Source organism: Lemur catta, chromosome 3 (genome assembly GCF_020740605.2).
Source record: "Lemur catta isolate mLemCat1 chromosome 3, mLemCat1.pri, whole genome shotgun sequence".
Lineage (NCBI taxonomy): Eukaryota > Metazoa > Chordata > Mammalia > Primates > Lemuridae > Lemur > Lemur catta.
In genome coordinates, this window is record NC_059130.1 from 27,803,586 (window position 1) to 27,822,344 (window position 18,759).

General features: G+C 55.0%; 1 protein-coding gene across 4 annotated transcripts; it reads right to left on the reverse strand.

Moving 5' to 3' along the window:
* Positions 1-4,008: 4,008 nt before the first annotated feature.
* On the reverse strand, positions 4,009-18,501 carry DENND4B (DENN domain containing 4B). Of its 4 annotated transcripts, XM_045545140.1 has the most exons (28): positions 17,324-18,266; positions 16,200-16,539; positions 15,349-15,601; positions 15,029-15,098; positions 14,660-14,829; positions 14,342-14,586; positions 13,852-13,918; positions 13,699-13,757; positions 13,381-13,525; positions 12,908-13,083; positions 12,674-12,774; positions 12,123-12,338; positions 11,427-11,572; positions 10,961-11,100; positions 10,746-10,872; positions 10,110-10,316; positions 9,620-9,748; positions 8,463-8,658; positions 8,041-8,208; positions 7,403-7,791; positions 7,117-7,239; positions 6,755-6,924; positions 6,537-6,672; positions 6,100-6,336; positions 5,450-5,567; positions 5,194-5,359; positions 5,041-5,105; positions 4,009-4,944 (listed from the first exon to the last, which is right to left on the reverse strand). In XM_045545140.1, the coding sequence occupies exons 1-28, from the start codon at positions 17,331-17,333 to the stop codon at positions 4,799-4,801; spliced, it is 4,515 nt and encodes a 1,504-aa protein (XP_045401096.1). In that variant the 5' UTR covers positions 17,334-18,266; the 3' UTR covers positions 4,009-4,798. The 4 variants fall into 4 exon arrangements, with proteins under 4 accessions (XP_045401096.1, XP_045401097.1, XP_045401095.1 ...); XM_045545141.1 differs by lacking the exon at positions 17,324-18,266 and adding an exon at positions 18,428-18,501 and having other exon boundaries at positions 5,194-5,567; XM_045545139.1 differs by having other exon boundaries at positions 5,194-5,567; positions 17,324-18,268.
* Between the last annotated feature and the right edge of the window lie 258 nt (positions 18,502-18,759).

Here is an 18,759-nt window from a genome sequence, read left to right on the forward strand (position 1 = left end):
ATAAACGGAGGAGGGGGGATGGTTTAGCGGGGGCGCGTTAATGGGTACCTCGGCCAGTCCCAGACACATCCGGGTCTTCGACAGCCCATTAAGTGTCGGGGGTCAAAAAATCGCTTCAGGCTGCTACTTTACCTTAGAGACGTTTTGGTCCCCAGGCAGCCGCCGTACCCCAGGCTCCCAAAACCGGGATTCCCCTTTGGCCCGCTCTTATTCTTTCAATTCTAAAGATGGAGACTAGGGAGCAGAGCTGGGGTCTGCGTTGGGCGGTGTTTCATCGCGACAAAATCCAGGAATTTCACGATAGAACTAGCTTTAGGCCCTTGGGCCTTGCTGTCTTTTGGGGGCGTGGCTTGCCTGCGTGTGCCAGAGGCCTTGAGCTTCCTGGTGTTCTTCGTACCTCTACTTGGTCCTGTCGTGACTGAACCACAACCGCAGAAAAAAGGCAGCTAGTCAAATTACTGAGGAATTACGGTGTGCACAGCCCTCACAGGTCCTTCTCTTGGGCTTTCTTGGTCTGGTTACGTTCACAGTGAGGAAACATCCCCCCACCCCACCCGATTCCACCTAATCTGCTCGAGGCCTAACTCCTCTTGCTAGCTTCCCTACTTCACCAAAACAGACCCACCTAAACTCGCTTGAGCACCTTGATAGAGAGCAGGTATCACAGTCAGTTAACTATTACTAAGGAATAATAATAGTTAACGTTTTGGGAAAGAGACTGTGCCAGGCACTGTGTTTACATGGATTATCTTATTTATTGCTTGTAACTCTGCGGTAGGTACTGTTATCCTTATTTTACAGATGGGAAAAATGAGGTACAGATCAAATGACTTGTCCAAAGTTACACGTTAAGTGGCAGAGCTGAAATTTGAATGGAGGTAGATCAGGAAATAGGCTCAGAGAGGTTAAGTAACTTGCCAAACGCCAAACAGCTCTAGTAACCAAACACTGATTTTAACCCAGAAATAACTGGTTCCAGAGGCACTCGAACATGGTTTTTCAAATCATTTAGAAGTCATACTGTGCAATGGAAATTAAATTGTAATGGAGGACATGCAACATAAATTCATAGGTAGATCCTGAACACACACATTCACACACAGAGGTATGCTCTAATTTATTTTTTAAGATTAGAAATGGAGTCTTGCTAAGTTGCCCAGGCTGCTGTCAAACTTCTGGGCTCAAACAATCCTCCAGCCTCAGCCTCTAGAGATCTGGGACTACCAGCGTGTACCACCAAGCCCAGCGTCCAATTCTTATTTTAAGTGGATAAAAAACCTGTTTGCATACATACTAGTGTCCAGGTAAAGAACCTAGTCTCTAGAGTCAGACTGCCTGAGTTTTGATCTTGGCTTTACCTCTTACCAGTTGTGTAACTTGGGCGTAAGTTACTTACCCTCTATTCTCTATGCCCTAGTTTCCCCATCTGTAAAATGGGAATGATAAGACAGTGTATAAGGTAATTGTGAGGATTATAAAATGGCACATTTAAAATGCTCAGGTCAGTGCCAACGATTTAGTGAGCACTCAACATGATAAATAGTAACTATTAGAATTTTCCTTGCTTTTTCAACAACTTCAAACTCTTAGCTCTAAATTCAGCTTCTGTTAGTATTCTACCCATGGTACCTGTCTTGTAATGCACTGAAAATTATTTCTCTACTAACTCCATCATTTTAATGCTTTCACTGACTCCTTTCAGTCACTGAACATACATGATAGAGCACCTATTAGGTTATTGGGCACTCGCACTCTTTGTGTGCTAGGGATATAGCAGTGAGACAAAGTCGTTGCCCTCATGGAGTATACATCCCTCTTTCCCTAACCTACTGCTTTGTCCATTAGCAGTTCAATGCATTCTATGCTATCTGAAAGGCCATCCCTCAAGGGCTTTGAGGAGACATGAAAACCATGATAGAGGAAGATACCAACAAGGCCTGAGAAAAAAAACTTTCAACAAAATCAAAATCAGGCCATGGAGGGGGACTTTCAGTCTGGAGTGCTCAAGCTCTCAGGAAGACAGGTAAGCGAGGCCAATATTGTAGTGAACATAACTTTTGCCCTATGCAGGCTCTACCTGTCTTCTTTTCCTTTTTGAAGCTAACATTGAGTGTGTTTAGCACTTCCCGTGGATTATATAATTAACCTTTAAAAGACCCACAATTTGCAGATGAGCAAAAACTGAGGCGCAGCAGCTAAGTAACTTGTCTGACTTCATAAAATTAGTAAGTGACAGAGAAGATTTGCCTCAAATTTGCTATACTTGAACCCATACACTGTATAAATTCTGGGAAGACAAATTGGGCCAGGTAATTTGGGTACATCCTTCTCCTCATACAGCTCCTTAGACACCAGGACAAACAGATGTTAGATGTCATGGTGAGTACTTTGCTCTTGGAATTCCCAGATGTTTTTGTGGTTAAAGAATTCTGTAGTTCTCACATCTGACTGCAGCTCTAGGAGGAAGCCTAAAAATGAGAAGAATAAGCTGGGAAAGAATTGATTATCATCACTGTCTGTGAACCAACAGGCACTCTAGACCAGTAAGATTGTATGTTCTATTAGGGTAGGGACGGAGCCCTAAAATTCTCTCTCTCTGGTTCAGTGTAGTACTGAGCACACTACACTCAACAGAAACTCAAGATTTTAAAAGGGCAGGTCCTTCCTTACAAAAGGTCTTTGGGGATGAGACAGGGAGATTTTAATTTTGGGGAATAGGGTCTTATCAGAAACTAGGGTAAGATGGGTCAGGGTGGCTCACGCCTGTAATCCTAGCACTCTGAGAGGCCAAGGTGGGAGGATCGCTTGAGGTCAGGAGTTCGAGACCAGCCTGAGCAAGAACAAGACCCTGTCTCTACTAAAACTAGAAAAATTAGCTGGGCATGGTGGCATGTGCCTATAATCCCAGCTACTCAGGAGGCTGAGGCAGGAGAATCACTTCAGCCTAGGAGTTTGAGGTTGCTGTGAGCTAGGCTGATGCCACGGCACTCTAGCCCAAGTGACAGAGCAAGATTCCATCTCAAAAAAAACAAAGAAAGAAACTGGGGTGACATGACAGTTTTCCTCTAAAGAGAGCATGTCCTAGCAAGACAGATGGCAATTCCTAAACCCCTTGGTTCTCTCCTGTGACGCTTCTTCAGGACACTGAAAAAGCATCCTAACATGCTCAAGACAGGATGGGGAAGGGTCCTCTTGCTTGAAGGTCCCAGCATGTAGAAGTAGTACCTCTCTCTTCATCCACTGATCTCCACCCCTGAGAAATCTGCACTACAGGCTGGTGTCAGTTATTTCCTCCATTGATACTCCTGCCCTTCTTCCCCAAGGCATTTCTGTTTTGTTGGCTAATTCTCTTTGGTAATTGGTTTTGCAGCTCTGTTAGGAGTTGTTTCCTGTGTTTATTTCATTATACAGAACTCAGAGTGGGCCAAAGGGATTAGAAAAATGATGCCAATCTTCCTGATGTCCAGATGCAGTGAGCCCCTTAATCTTTGCCCCAATCTTCCTGGTGTTGTCCCCAGGCTGAGACCCTAGTTGGAGGAGTACTGCCTGCAGCTTGAGCAACAGGGCCTAGGATGATGCCCAGGGCCCCCAGGATGCACAAGGGCCGCCAACACCAACTGCTGGGGAAACGGTTATCATCCCTTTGGAGGTACTGGAGAAGTTCGGGGGGAGGGGAATGGGGTAGAGGAAATAAGGCAGAGATGAGCTCAGGGCCCCCAAAGAATGGAGTCTTTGTGTGGGGTGCAGATGAGGGACAAGGGGGTGATTGTGTGGGAGGGCTGGAAGTGCCACACAGACTGGCACCACCATAGCCAGCACCAGATTCACTCCTCTCCCACTCCAAGAACTCCCTATGCCTCAAGTGGCCAGTACCAGACATGGTCAGGGAAAGCAGGGTGGGCCTGAAGCCTGCAAAGGATGGAAAGGTGGAAAGGATTATGTGCAGTCAGGGGAAAATAAGAGATATCTTCCACCATTATCCCAGACCCAGGGAACAGGAGGCAGAAGGAAAAAGACAGAAGCAGCTTTTACTATATTTACATCCAACAAAAATTCGCAGGGAACAATCCTTATTGCACAGGTCAGGGCCTGGGTGGGTGAGGCATTCCCCAAGGGCAGGTGGACAAGGATTAGGACTGGAGGGGGCACCAATTCTTCCTAAGAGGAGCTTGGGACTCCTCTAGCTCCCACTGCCTGACTTTCAAGGAGCTACAAATCACTGGACCATGGTGCCCCATTTCCCTTTTCTTTCTTACTCTCCATAAGAACCTCCTAAACAAGGGGGCTGTGGCTCCAGAATAAATAACTTAAACTATAAACACTAAGGTAGAAAGGCATGGAGAGCCTGGGGCTCCTTCAGCAATGCCAGGGAAGAGGGACCATCATTGGTAGGGAATGACATCCCTCCTTCCCATTGAGGGCAAAGGCTCAGTAGCTCTGTATCTTTCCAGTTGTTTTTTAAAACAAAAACTTCCAAAATGACCAGGGCAGTGTAGATCTGTGGGTACCCTGGAGGGGAACTCCTGGTATAGGACAAGGGAGGAACAGAGTTGTACCAGCTCCCCTAGGCCTCCCCTAACATCAGCATGAGTAAATTGGGCAGGGTGGAGATAGGGGAATTGTAACTTTTGGTAACAGTGGGTCCCTCTTTCCGCTGTCCCCGCTTGGAGCCTTTGGCTGGGCAGGCTTCCCAGCCTGTTCCCAACTCTTCTTTGAAGGGAATAGGGAAGTAGTTTATCTCTAGAATCCTTGTCCCTCACCTCCCCACCACAGGCTGAAGAGGGAAGCTTGAGGGTCTCTAGCATTCCGGAGGCGCTCCAAAACATTTTCGGCAGTCAATGGCCTTGGGAGTGGGCATCTGTGCCCGCCGCTGCCTCAGCTCCTCCTTGCCCATGCTGCTGGCCAGCTTGTTAAAGGCAGACTTGTACTTCTTATCGAAGGCCACTAGGGAACAGGGTGGAAGTCAATGCATTAGGACCCCTGCCTCCCACACCTGGCCCTAGGTCCCTAAATTCCTCAGCACCCTGCCTGCTCCCTCACCTATGTCCACGTGGTCCTTGCCAAGAGCAGCCATTGTCAGGAATAAGATCTCACGGTAGATGCTCCTATAGTGGAGACAGAAGGGTATGAGTGAGAGAAAAGGAATGCAGAGCCCTGGGCAGGCCAGGGACCACCCAGATGGGAGCATCATACCTCTGCAGGTGCAGGCCAGTGGGAGGGGGCCCTAGAGTTTCCAGCAGGAGCCCCACAGCCTTGTGCACTTCATTGAGTCCAACATGGCGCAGCACCGACTCCAACAAAGCCAAACTAAGGGACGCAGGTACTGGGCCTGGCCATACCACCCGCTGGGGGATCTGGCCTGGAGGAAGGGAAGGAAGGTCACCAGGGTCACTGAGCCCTCTGGGCATGGGACCCCCCCCACACACCCTAGACCAAATACCAGACTCACTGTGGACCCTCCAGAGCACATAGAGAGGTGGGCAGCTATTGGGGTCAGGGGTCAATACATCCCACAGCAGTCGTACCTGCACAGAGGCTGGATCAGGGGTTAGCCAAGGAGATGGGGCCTGGGGAAGCCAAGATAGGGGAGATAGTTAGGCTCATGGAATGGGAGGCAAAGAATAAAAAATGGGCAGGCAATGTACAAAGAGACACAGGGACATTACAGGACAAGGCCAAAGAGAAGAGGGAAAGGAACTCTCATTCCCCACAAGAATGCATGCTCTTGAGAGCAAGGACTCTGTTCTGTAATCTGCTACATCCCTAGTTCCTAAAAACTGTGTCTAGGATCTAAAAAGTGCTCAATAAATATTGATGGAATTAAAAGACAAATATTAATGAATCATTTGCTAGGTACCAGGCACTACACAAGGTGTCTAAACATCAGCCATGTGAGGTAGGTGCTTATGCCATTTTACGGATGACAAAATTGAGGATCAGAATTGTAAAGTGAAAGGGCCAGGAGTCAAACCAGATATAACAGAGTCCATAGCCTGTGCTCTTCCTACAGTGCCAAGGACACAGAGCACTAAGAGGACAAAGAGCTGAGAGATGTGGAGGGAGGCATTTAGGAAGCAGGGACCACACGAGGGCACTCACCTGGGGGAGCGGGGGCCCATCACAGGAGGCCAGCACCAGGCCTGGTAGAATACTGGGCAGGCGCAGCCGTTGGAAATACCACAGAAGGTTCCAGAAGATGATGGGGTGGGCAGCAGGCAGCTCGGGCAATGCCAGCACCTCACTGCCCTCATTCTCTACCAGTGACTCCAGCTCCTTGCGCAGCACCAGGGGGCTCAAGTATGCCCATGCCCCACTTTCAACCCGCCGGGAGGCACCCTGTCAGGCACAAAGGGGACGGGCAGTAGAGGGCATGTACCATGGGCCCATCCAAGAACCCTGCCTCCCACTGAACCACATGTCCAACAGCTTCTGGGATGCCCCTTGCCCTCAACGCCCCATCTCTCCTTTGCACCCCTCAGGTCCCCACACAGGGCAACACACTCCCATTCCTTATGTCTCTTTGGCCCAGCCCTTACCCCTACGTGCCCATTGCAGAGCTGGGGCTCATCCAGAGCAAGGCAGAGCCTGCGGTCACTGAGCACAGGGCCAGGACCCCCAGGGACAGGAGCATCTTTGCTGCCACTGGCACCAGCAGGGACGGGGCTGGGGGCACTGCAGGGGGATAGCAGGAGGGGTCAGCTCTAGGACCTCCACCTCCCTGTCCCACCCGCAGCACTTGCTCTGCTTTGGGCACCTGGGCCGGGAATCAAGGGTCTGGACACTGAGCAGGGGCACAAAGGGGCAGGCGCAGAAGGGGCAGGTTGTGTTGAGGTTAGAGTCGTCAGGTGCCCAGCCAGCCATGATTTCCTCATCATACACCAGCGAATCACAGGCACGGCACAGGGAGCAGCTAGACAGCAGAATCTGTAGGCAGGGAGACCCCAGGAAGTAGGCCATCTGAACTCTGGCACTCTAGAGTCCATGCTCCTTCCCCAGCCCCTCCCACCTCCCTCCCAGGCCAGCCTCCTTCCACCTCCTCCCCATCCCCTGCCTTGACAGAGTGACTGTGTAGTATGTGTGTGTTCAAGCACATGTGTTGGGAGGGGTGATCCTTACTTCCAGGGAAGGTGACTGGAAGGATCCAGGGGTGTCACTGAGGCGCTCTGAGGAACGGCGAAGGCTCAGGCTGCTGAGAGAAGATTCTGAGAGGTCCCACTCACTGCCCAGAGAGGCTGAGCTCTGCCATTACATGAGAAAGCAGTCAGCCAACCTCAAGCTCCTCCATCTAGGGTGCTTGTTTCAACTACTCCTCAGGGCCCCCTTTTTGGGCATTCTCCCAGTTAGCAGCTCCTCCCCAGCCCTCCCGATGCTAAGGCATCTGGACCCTCCACTAGCTGGCTACCTCAGAGGCAGTGGACCCAGGGCGCTCCCGGGGATGCAGAAGGCTGTCCATAGGGCTGCGGCGGGCTGGGGCTGGCAGGTCAGGGGGCAGCTCAGGTGGGGGAATGCGGGAGGCAAGGGAGCGGCGGGAAGGAGTGAGCAGTTGTTGGAGGCGGGCACCCAGCCCTCGTCGGGGGGTGCCTGCCTCATCCTGACGCCCACCAGCCTTGGGCCCCCGCCCACTTAGCCCTTCCAGGGCCTCTGTGGACTGGGCACTGAGGGCCAAGCCTGAGCCTCCTGGGCTGCCTCCAGGTGCTGGCTCCTCCCCTGTCAGGCTTAGGTCTGAGAGACTTCCATCATGCCAGGGCACAGGTGATCCCCGGGGTTCTAGGACCCCCAAGGCCTCTATCACTGCAGGACAGAAAAGAATCAGAGAAGATGTAGCCCAGCCCCTCCCCCAGCTACCCCTTTCCCGAATAAACACAATTCCTGGCTGCACAAACTCTGGCACCACAACCCCCACCATGACAACATTCTAGGCAAGCTACCCTCAGACTCTACAGTACCTACTACCACAGAGGGCCACCCCTCCACCCTGGCTCTTACTGGCAAGTGGTTAGCAAAGCTGCCTGGGGCTGGGGGTCAGACCAGGGCACTCACTGTGGGCCACACCAGCCTCTACAGTGGGCTGTGCCCCTCGGGCACTGCCCAAGCTGCCACTCTTCACCAGGCGCCCAGTGGGTGAGGCTGGGTCCCGCAGACTTCGCCCAGCCCAAGTTGTCTGGCGCTGAAGGGGGCGGCTGGGAGAGGGGCGCTCCAGATAGGACTCTGTAAAAGACAGAGAAAGGGTTTAGGGGCAGCCAGATGGAAACCCAGACCCCTATTCCAAAACAGAGCTTGGATGGACCTGGGTTTGCAGGGTCCCCCCAGGCAGAAATTTATCCCTTGTGTTACCAGCAAAATGTAGTTTGTCAATCCCCAAAAACCCAATGCCAACCACTAGGCCAGCCCCAGCTCTCCATACCTCTCCCTGCTAAGCCTGGCTACTGCGACCTCAAGCCTGTCTCACCAGTCCTACCCACCTGGCTGGGAGCTGCCTGCCTCCTGATGTGCTGATACCTCCTCCTCCTGCTGCTGCTGCTGCTGCTGCTGCTGCTGCTGCCGCCGCTCTCTCAAGGGCTGGCGGAACTGAGCAGCCCCCAGGACGACATTCCGGAGCTTAGCCCAGCGCAGGCGCCCACCAGGTGTGCCAGATGGCCACTTGCTCTCCAGCACAGCCTACCAAGCACAGTGCCGATCAGGATGGCCTACTTCTGTACCCTGACCCTAGCTGATGCCCACTTCCTGTCCTGGAGCCCCAGGGACCACCTTCCCCTCCAGACATCCTGGCTAGGACTGTCCTGCCAAAGGCACAGCCAGGAACAAGAGCCCAAAGAGGCAGCTGCCAGCAGCTGCCTCCAAGGGGGCCTTAGGAGAAGCCAGAAGCAATGAAGAAAATTTGTATGCAGAATCTTCTCTCTATATATTATATGGCTTTGAAGAAATCATTTCATTTTTTTGGTTATTAATTTCATCATCCAAAAAACAGGAGGCAAACCAAGTGTGGTGGCTCATGCCTGTGGTCCCAGCTACTAGGAAGCTGAGATGGGAGGACTGCCTGAGCCCAGGAGTTCAAGGCTGCAGTGAGCTATGATCATGCCACTGCACTCCAGCCTGGGTGACAGAGCGAGACCCTGTCTCTCCCCCCACCTCCAAAAAAGGAGGCAGTTTAGGATCATGGTTAAGAGCCTGAGTTCAGGAGACATGATTATGCCTGTGCTCATATTCTAACTCCCTAACTATTCACTGTGGGATCTTGGACAGTTACTAATGCTCTGTAACTTCATTTCATCTATAAGATGGGGATAATAATCATTCCACCTCATGGGGCTGTTGTAAAGATAAAATGATTTAAAATGTATAATATATTTGGAACAGTGCCTAGCATATTGGCTAAAACTATTAGCTACAAACAGGGCAGTTGTGAGTGAGAACCAAAGCAGCCAAGTATGAAAAAATTGTCTGGAGGTGCTAAGGCACCACAGGAGCACAGTGGATGACAATGGTTACAGGACCTAGTTTAATTGTAGAGGCCCAATCTCCAAGGACTGAGGAGAGCGACAGGTGTCAAGGAGCAGCATCCCCCCCATACATACCCTGGCACAGGCTGCCGTCCCACCCCTTGCCCCAAATTAGGTACCTTGTTGTAGTAGCCGTAAGTGATGGTGTTGGGAACGATGCCCGCCTGCCGCATCTCCAGCATGACACGCACAGATAGAACAGGCTGCCCGTAGTGTGAGCAGAGCTGCATCAGCACCCGGTAACACACCTGGGCCAGGAGAGGCACAGGATGACAGGAGACTCACTCCCAACCAAAATCATCAAGTCTCAGCAAGCACCCTCTTCCAGCCTCCCCAATTCTCACAGACTTCACTGGCCCCTGGCAGGTCCTGGGGCTGCCTCAGAGCCACCTGGTCTTCCTGCTGACCCTGTCACCCTGCAGTTTCTACTGCCATACCCTGAACATGCTCATTCACTCAGTGCATGTTTGTGAAGCATCTGCCCAGCTCTGGGGCTTCCCATCTGCTTTCCCTGGCCTCCACCAAGTTTCTCTGTCACAGCCCCCATGGCTGCACAAGCCTCACTGGGACTGGGTACGGGCATAGCCACATAGGTCCATAGCTGCCTACCTCATCAGGGAGCACCACCTTGCAGCTCTCCATCTGGCGCAGCACATGGTAGGCTGTGTGCAGTGCCTGTACGCGGGAGGGCGCCGACCGCACATAGGCAGGTAGACACAGGAACCACAGCCCATAGCAGTGCCCCAGCAGGCACCGGGCCCACAGCTCAGGCACAGCTGCTGACTTCTGTGCCATCCGCTGTGCAACCTTCATCTCCTAGGTGGGAGAGGGGACACACCAGGGTGAGTACAATGCCACAGCAGGTCTCAAAATGGTGTGGGGAAAAGCAGCACCTTCCCTAAGGAAGGGTCTGTGCTCTGAGGAGGCAGGAGGGATGCCGTACTCCACAGGCTGCAGCCCTGCCTGGAGCCCGGGCAGAGGCTGGCCCTTGCGCATGGGCAGGTGCCAGCCCCTGGATTCCTAGAGCACTCAGAGGATGAAGATGATGACGATATGACAATAGTAATGATGATGGTAACAAAAGCTAATGTTTGTACAGTGCTTTCCATGTGCCAGGCACATTTAAACTTCCTGACAACCTTATGGGATAAGCACTATTATTATCCTCATTTTACAGATGAGGAAACTGAAGCAGCAGCTGTTGGCCTGAGCCAGGTCCCTTGATGGCGTCCACCCACTGGTTACCTGTTTTGTACGGCGAGGGGCAGGACTGCTGGGGGCACTACGGGATGGGCCCGGCACAGGCAGGGCCCCAGGTTGCTCTTGAGGAGACTCAAACAGCTCAGCCCGTAGCTCGGGGAACCCATCGTAGCTGGAGGCGTAGGGAGAAGCAACATGACAAGCTGCACTGGACCAGCCTTTGGAGTCTTGGGACAAGTGAGGGGGCAAGAGGCTCTCACCAGTATTGGGGAGTGGATTCACCACCCTCTGGTACCGGTGGCTCCTCGGGAGGCGTGATGAAGACAGTGAGCTCATTTCCCGACAGCTCCTCCAGCTCCACTAAGGGTGTCAGCTCAGGCTTCTCCTGCTCTGGGTGGACCTGCAGCAGAATTGTAAGTGAGTGTTAATAGAGTGGGCATGGAGCAGGGCCAGGGTGTCCAGGAAGATGGCATCTCCCAGGAAAGCACAACCAGAAGGAAGGAGCCCTAAAGACACAGCCTGGGGGGGATGGAGTCAGAAAAGGGAGAATAGTAAGCTAGTAAGTATAGGAAGCCAGCCATGTGTGGCTGCACAGGTTGTGCACTGTGTAATTCCAGGGGTGCCATCCCAGTCATGGTTAATATATAAACAATGGCCCTGGGGCAACAGAGACAACCAGGAGGAGAGCAGAGGCCAGTGGGCACATGAAAGGACAATGCCCAATACCTTGTCAACACAAGAGTCGAAGAATTCGAGGGCAGAATGCCGAGCAGAGCCAAAAGAGCATTCCTCGATGAACTGCGAGAACATCTGTGTGTGCAGCAGCTGAGAGTACAGTTTGTGGCTGGAGCGTTCCCGGGATTTGAGGAAGCCTGAGGGGGATGAGAGTGGGGCATAGGAGGGAGGTTACCAGGGCTCCCCACCCCCACCACAGCCATACCCTTCCTGAACACCTTCCTGGCTCCCTGCCAACTCAGGACTAAGGTCAGCAAAGCCATCATCTCTTTAGCTCCTCTGGTACAACTGCCCCACATACCAAGCTGACCAGCTCAGCTTCCCCAGCATGTGGTCCCATGTAATCCCTGCTTTTGTCTGAACCCATTGCCTCAGACTAGAGTTTTTGAAGGGCAGGGTCCCTAAACACAGCTTTGCCCATGGGGGCTTCTCTCCATAGGGACCACTGTGTCCACTCCAAGCCCAGGGCCCCCAGAGGGTAGGGCCACAGCTGGTTCATCCTTGTACCCTTACTCCCCGCGAGACCATCAGAGTGAGTGGGTCAAGGCGGGTGCCCACAAACACACTTGCTGAGTGAAGGAATAAGCAACTAAGTGGCTCCCAGCTCCCTCTCCTTCCTCATGGAGCCCAGCCCCTGCCCAGCTCCTCCCATGACACCACATCCAGGCAGAGACAGGCCCTCTTTACCCTGCAGGAAGAAAAGGTTGTCAACATCACGAGCCCCCTCAGAGGGGGCCTGGGTGAGTGGGCGCAGGAAGACCCGGTAGCCCTTGAGCAGACAGGCCATGAAGCGGAGAAAAGCTCCCTGGACTTCGCGCTCCAGCCGGGCCCGGCGGCCACACACTGCCTCGTAGTCTGTCAGCAGGAATTCCAGGGATGCCTCCTCCTCGGGTCCAGTATATGCTGGGGACCAGTGCGGCCAGAGGGTCATGGCTGGCTCCCAGGGTGCATGCCTCGACCCTTCCCTTCACACAGGCCCTCACCACCGCCACCTCCAGCCTCTGACAGACTTTGCACCAGTAGCGACTAAAAGCTTCCAGCGTCCCCAGTGACAAGCTTGACTTTCCCAGCGTCTTCAAGAAGACTGCCCCTTGTCTAGCTTCGGCTGGAATTTGAATCCCCCTCACCTCCACCAAATGAAATCCTAACTCCTCTCACCTCCTCAAGGAATGTCTACCTTCCCACAGGCCTCCCCAGACTGGCAGCTCCCAGGCTCCCACCCCACCCAGGCTTCTCACTCTGGTCCAGTTGCTGGTACAGGTTTGTCAGTGTGGCCAACAGAACCTTGTAGGGTCTGCGGGGCAGGGTCCGAGGGGAGAGGAGCTTCTTTTCCTCAGTCCTGCGGGATAAGCATAAGGAGAAAGGGTGATGGGGCTCCTCGCCAGCCTCCTCCACTTTTTCTCCGAAGCACTCCACGCACCAGCCCTTTCATGTCCACTGCCTGCAGCCCCACGTGAGACCCAGCCTCTTACTGGAAGAGCGTGTTGGTATCAAGATCAACGCAGATGACGTCAGCAGGCGGGTCGTGCAGATCGAAGTAACTGGAGTGGATACCCACAATGAAGGGCACAGGGGCGCTCAGCACGTCTGCCAGCACCAGTGGGCACAGCGGAATGTAGGGGCACTGCCAGTGCAGCGGGAAGATCATCTGAAGCACCAGGGTGTGAGAACCAGTGAGCAGGGGCTTGGGGTGACAGTAGGGGGCACAGGAGAAAGAGGGCATTGGCCTTGGGAAGGTGGTGCCTGTTGAGAGAGGCTGTTGGAGGTAGACTCCAAAAAGAGCCCCTGATGGAAGCTGTGTGTCCCTGTAGGCTGTGCCCAGAGACAGGGGCTGAGGACCTTCCCCAAGGAAGGAATAGTAAGGGAAGAGTCCAGGCAGGGATGGGGGTAGGACCAGAAGGAACAGTAGTTCTCGGGCAGGTGGGCTGGGCAGGGTGGCACTCACCGAGACGAGGGCCTCACAGACGCTGGTGAGCAGGTCTGGCCGCAGCGAGTGGACCAGCAGCTTGTGCTCTGTGAGCACAGCCAGCAGTAGCGTGACAGCCAGCTCAGGGCCCAGGCTCTGCAGCAGCTGCAGGAAGCTGGCACCACTGTGGGCAATGCCAAGGTGGGGAAAGAGTCACCAGGAGACCCTTCCCCAGACACCAGGCACAGATACCACCTGGGCCCAGCCTGCATAGGCATCAACAGCTGCACACACCTGCCTGCCACCTACCATGTCCTTGGTCATTAAAGCTCCCCTCCCCCAAACCTGGGCGCATACCTGAGGGGCAGGGGTGAGGACACAGGTTGACAGAGGAGCAGGTTGTCATAGGGAGACATCTGGGAGGGCAGAAGAGCCACGGGTCAGGGTGATGATGGCTAGCCCCTGCAACTCCCCTCCTTCCATCCAGCCCCGCCCCAGCTCAGCTCTCACCTGCACTAGGATGCGGGGCCTCTGTGGGGAAGGGAAGGGGACGTTGTGAATGAAGTGGGAGATATGCCTAGGGGAGAGAAGGACACAGGTCAAACAGATCCCCCGTCTATCCCTGTCCTACCTCAGCCACATCTTCTCATCTCCCTCACCTGTCCTCAAGAACCTATTCCTCCCTGAACCCCGCTTCCAGACCTGTGTCAGTCATCAGAAACGCCATTATACACAGAATTTATACAAATCAGAAAAGAGATTCCCCTCCAGGCATACACAGCCCCTTGCCAGGACCTAGCTAGCAAGTGTAGACTGGATTTTAGGTTCCATTCACCCCCTCAGCCAGTGGCATTTTTGCAATGGACAAACTGTACAACCACACACTGCAGCCCTGTCCCCTACCCCTGTGCCCAGCCCCCCACATCCTAATCTCTCCCAGCTCTCCTGGTCTCCCCATCCCTTCCTAACGCTTGCCCAATGACCGGGAAGCCTTGCTCACGCTTCCAAGGGCAGGCGGTGGGGGCCTGAGACGGAGTAGCGGTAAAGGAAGGTGAGGAAGGCGCGAAAGGCAGGGAAGGCAGGCCAGCGGGACAGCACAGCAATGGCGCGCCGGCTGCGCACAGCTCGGCCCCCCAGTGCCCGGCCCCGCTCCACAGCGCTCAGCAGGCCCAGCGCCCGTGCTTGCCGCTCTGACAGCCTGGCCCTCGGGAACGCCTCGTAGAATTGCAGGGCGGCACCATACACCTGGCAGGGGGCAGAGGGGCAGTCAGGCAGGCCCTGCACAGCCCAGACCCCTTACCACACTCCACATACCCACCTTATCACCAGCTGCACCCGTGAGCACGAAGGTGGAGAAGACGGGCACAGGGTACTTGGTCTGCGCAGGCCAGCACTCGATAGTGGCCCCCATGGGCAGGCAGAAGACGGGCACTGACTCGGGCAGCGGGAATGCCTCATTGTCCTCCTCCGGGTAGCGGCCCAGCAGCTCTACACCCCCAGCAGAGTGGGGGGTACCCAAAAGGAGGAGGGTCCATCAGACTCCAGGGAAAGGAAGCAGGCAATCCCAGAGGAGGGCCAAGTGGCAAAGGGGAGCAAATTCTGGGGACACTGAAGGTGCCAGCTAAGAAGCACCAGGGCAGAGGGGCATGGAGGCTCAAAGGGTTGGAGGGACAAAGGGGCTACTCACCTGCCTCATATACCAGCGTGTTGGCCTTGGCCAGGCCCACCTTGTAGCACAGGTACACTGCTGGGCCCCACTGCCCCAGAAATGACAAGAGACAAACAGATACACAGCTAACAAAGAGTTCTGAGGTCCATTTGCTCTCTGCCAACCCTAAATGGTCTTGTATCTTTATATATCCCATTAATAACAACCCCCCAAGGCCAGAGTCACTCATCTGGGCCCACCCCTGCTGTGGGAGGCCTTGGTCCCAGAATGCCCTTTGTGCCCAATGTCTGTGCCCTTATACCAAGATGGCCCAGGTCTTAGCTCTTAGCTTCACTCACCATGCCAGGGTTGAGGTTGCGGGGCAACCGGCAGTAAGTATGAGGAGTGCCCTCACCCTTGCTGGGCAGCACCAGGCAGAGGTCAGTGATGCCCAGGGCATGCAGCCCTGCCCCCTCTGCTGCCCGCCGGTAAGTGAGGTAGGTGCGGGGGTGCCCAGGGCCTGGAGGGGCCAGGTTGGCTGAGTGGCTGTAGGGTGTTGTGTCAAGCACTTGGAAGCCAGGCTTGGGATGCTCCTTCCCCTCATACAACACCCTTGACACAGAAAGCAGAGAAGTTAAAAGGTCAGGGTAGAGGAGAAAGACCCCAATCCTGCCAGACCTGCCTACCTAGCCCCTAAACTTGCCTTGCACCTTCAGCCTTGTCAAACTCCAACATCAGAGCCTACCTCTTCTTGCTGAACTCCGCCCTCCAGAATCCTGTGCTCCCTCTTTAGCCCTTGGCTCTACTTCTTGGGCAATAATACCGCATGCCTTCCATGGCTCTCATGCTCATTAATAAACACTAGGAATAATACCAGCCACCAGTGATGGACTGTGTGCTAAGTCCATCACATGTTTATCTCATTTAATCTTCTCAGCTGCCCTATGGGGAGGTATTATCCCCATCTTACAGATGAGAAATAGGCCCAGAAGGACTCAATAACCTGCCCAAACTCACAAGCACCAGCACTGGCACATGAACCCAAATCTGTGAGAACATGAAACACACACTTTGGTCTCTCCTCCTTAGCTGCTAACCCACCCTGTTCCCATTACCATTGTCCTTCCCGTGTCCCACACCCCTTCCTCTCCCTGTCTCACCCAAGTCCCACCCAGCCTCCCTTGGTACCAGCATGGGTAGGAACACCTACCCCAGTTCAACAAGGGGGGGCTTGTCACGGCCCCTGCGGTAGCAGATGACAGGCTGAGTTCCACCCAGGAGCCCAGCACTGAGTTCCAAGGGGTGGCCCCCAGCAGAAGCTTGGATGCAGGTATAGCCCTGGGGCACCTCCTCGCCCAGTGCCCTAGCAATGATGGCTACATCCGTGATGGGCTCAGCCGGCCGGGGAGGGCGCAGGGGCCCACTGGGTTCAGGAATCCACGTTTCCTCAGGGATGGGTGCTCCGTTCCCTGGAAGCCCAGCTACCACGAAGTAATCCACCAGCCGGGGGGGGCGCTCCTCCGCCATGGCCCCCCCCTCACTCACTGCATCTGGAATGGTCAAATGGGAGAGAGATGAAGCAAGGAAGGCTGTGGTTGCCATGGCAACCAGGGTGCGCCCCCTCCCTTGCTCCCCTCCTCTTCCTAGTCCTTCCAAGGAAAGGCAAGATAAGTGGTCAGCCAATCCTGAACTCTCCCGCCTGTGACATCACCAGGCTCTCACAGCCCACCACAGCTCCTTAAAGAGATCAGGTCCCTCCCACTTAGTAGTACCAGACCCCAAGGAACCCAAACTCTACTCCACCACACACAGCTAACTTGGGCTCTGACGTCACATTGTGCATGTACCCCTTTTAAAGGCCCCACTCCTCCTCACTCCCTACACATAGAGTTATAACATCAGAGATCACAATCTTTTCTGTAATGGCCTTTGATGACATCATTCATTCTGGCCATGACATCATACCAATCTTGCAGTCTTTTTAAGGGTTTCTGACCTTCCTACTCTAGTTATGACATCATAAGAACCTCATGATCCAGCTAATGTTCTTAAAGAGTCCATTCTTGGTTCTAAAGAGGACCCCACAGGTTTGTGGGAAAGCCCACAAAACCCAAGTTTTTAGAGTTTTTTACCAGACTCAAGTGTCCTTTTTCCTAGCTTAACTCCACCAACCTGGCCAAAAAAACAGTGCCCTCCTATCTTTAAGATCTTTAGGTATCTCCAGTTAGGTACAAAGTGGCTGAGGGAGACAGTCCCAGCCATCCAACACCCTCCACCATGGAGCCCAGAGACAGAAACGGGCCCACAAGAGTCCGTCAGTAACTGTGTTCTCACCTGCCTCCATGGCCCAACCCCGGGGTGAGTAGGAACCCCAAGGGTCCTGAGGTGCCCCACGGTGCAGAAGCTGGGAAAGAGCCTGGTGGGTGGCTTGCAGCTCGTTGGAGGGGGGGGGAGTGCTTCAGAGGGGAAGGGAGGTTACTTCCTGAAACAGTGGAGGGGAAGCTGCAGCTCAGAGGAAGTCAGCCTATGGGTGTGTGTGGTGGCGTGGTGGGTGCCAGCACAGCATCGTGCCAAGTTGGAACCTCAAACCAAAAGACCCTGAGCAAGGCAGAGGAGGCTCAGCACGGTTCCAGGATGTACCGTCCTACTAACCGCCCACTCTTCCGCAGAGAACAGGGGAGTGAGGGAACCTCATGGAGCCAGGTTGCCTCTCTTAACCTGGCCTCTGGACACACACACACACATCACGCTCCAACCCCAGCTAAATTTAGCCTCCACGTCTGGGAGGTGAAGCCAGGAATCAGCGTCAACCTCCTGATTTAACTCCGGGGCACAGCCCTGTCCCTCATCCACTGCAAACAGATGGGAGCCCTATGCCTAAAGCAGCAGGCAGAGGCCATTAGGTGGAACTATCTAAGGGGCGAGTGGGCGACACCCATCCGCGGGACCTGCGCACCCAGGCCTCCCTTCATCCAGGCAGGGAAGAGTCTTGCAGAAAGCAGCCCTTTCTCCCTGGGGAAGGCAAGGGCCACAGGGGGCCACTCCAGGTCCCAACGCCCACATGCCGGGCCATGGGAAGTTGGGGTTGGGGCAAAGGGCGCACACAGGGAGAGGAGGCTGAGGACCGAGCGGGAGAGCAGAGAGAAGCAGGCGCGCCGGCGGCCGAGGACGTGACGGCAGCAGCGCCGGCCGCCGCGTGACCCGAGGGGGAGGGAGGGGTGCTCTGGCTCCGGCACCCGCGGGAGCAGGAGGGGTGCAGGATGCCGGGCACAGCGAGCTAACTCCGGGCTGTGCCCTCCCCTCCACTTTCACTTCCCCGGGAGAGAGGAACCGGAACCAGATGTGCAGCTCTGGAGAACAGCTGGGGACTATCCGCCGCCCCGCCGGCGCTCCCTCCCTTCCTTCCCCGCCCGCCGCCCCGCCCGGTCCAGCCCCTACCTGCCTGCCCCGCGACTCCCCGGCCGGCCGGCCAGCTGGCGGGTGGCTCGGAGGGCGGGCCGGCGGGCCGGCGGGCGGCGGGGCTACCCGGCCCCGGACATGGCGCACCCGACTTGGGCGCCTCTCCCGCCCGGGCGGCGAGTGAAGGAAGAAGAGCCGGCTGAGGGCACCAGGGCGCGGGGCGCCGTGGAGGGAGATCTGGGCGGTCCCAGCGTCCCCGCCGCGCTGCGCCACGCGGGGACTGTGCTGCCGCGCCGCTCGCTCGGGCAGCTCAGTCCTCCCAGCTCCCGCGGCGCTGGGGGCCCAGCGCTCCTCCGCGCGCCCCGCTTCGT

Coding starts and splice junctions, on each gene's coding strand:
- DENND4B (XM_045545139.1), bottom strand. Junction 8,209..8,462: donor GGCAGGCAGCTCCCAGCCAG/GTGGGTAGGACT, acceptor TGTCTTTTACAG/AGTCCTATCTGGAGCGCCCC. Junction 5,568..6,099: donor ATGGGCCCCCGCTCCCCCAG/GTGAGTGCCCTC, acceptor TGGCTTCCCCAG/GCCCCATCTCCTTGGCTAAC.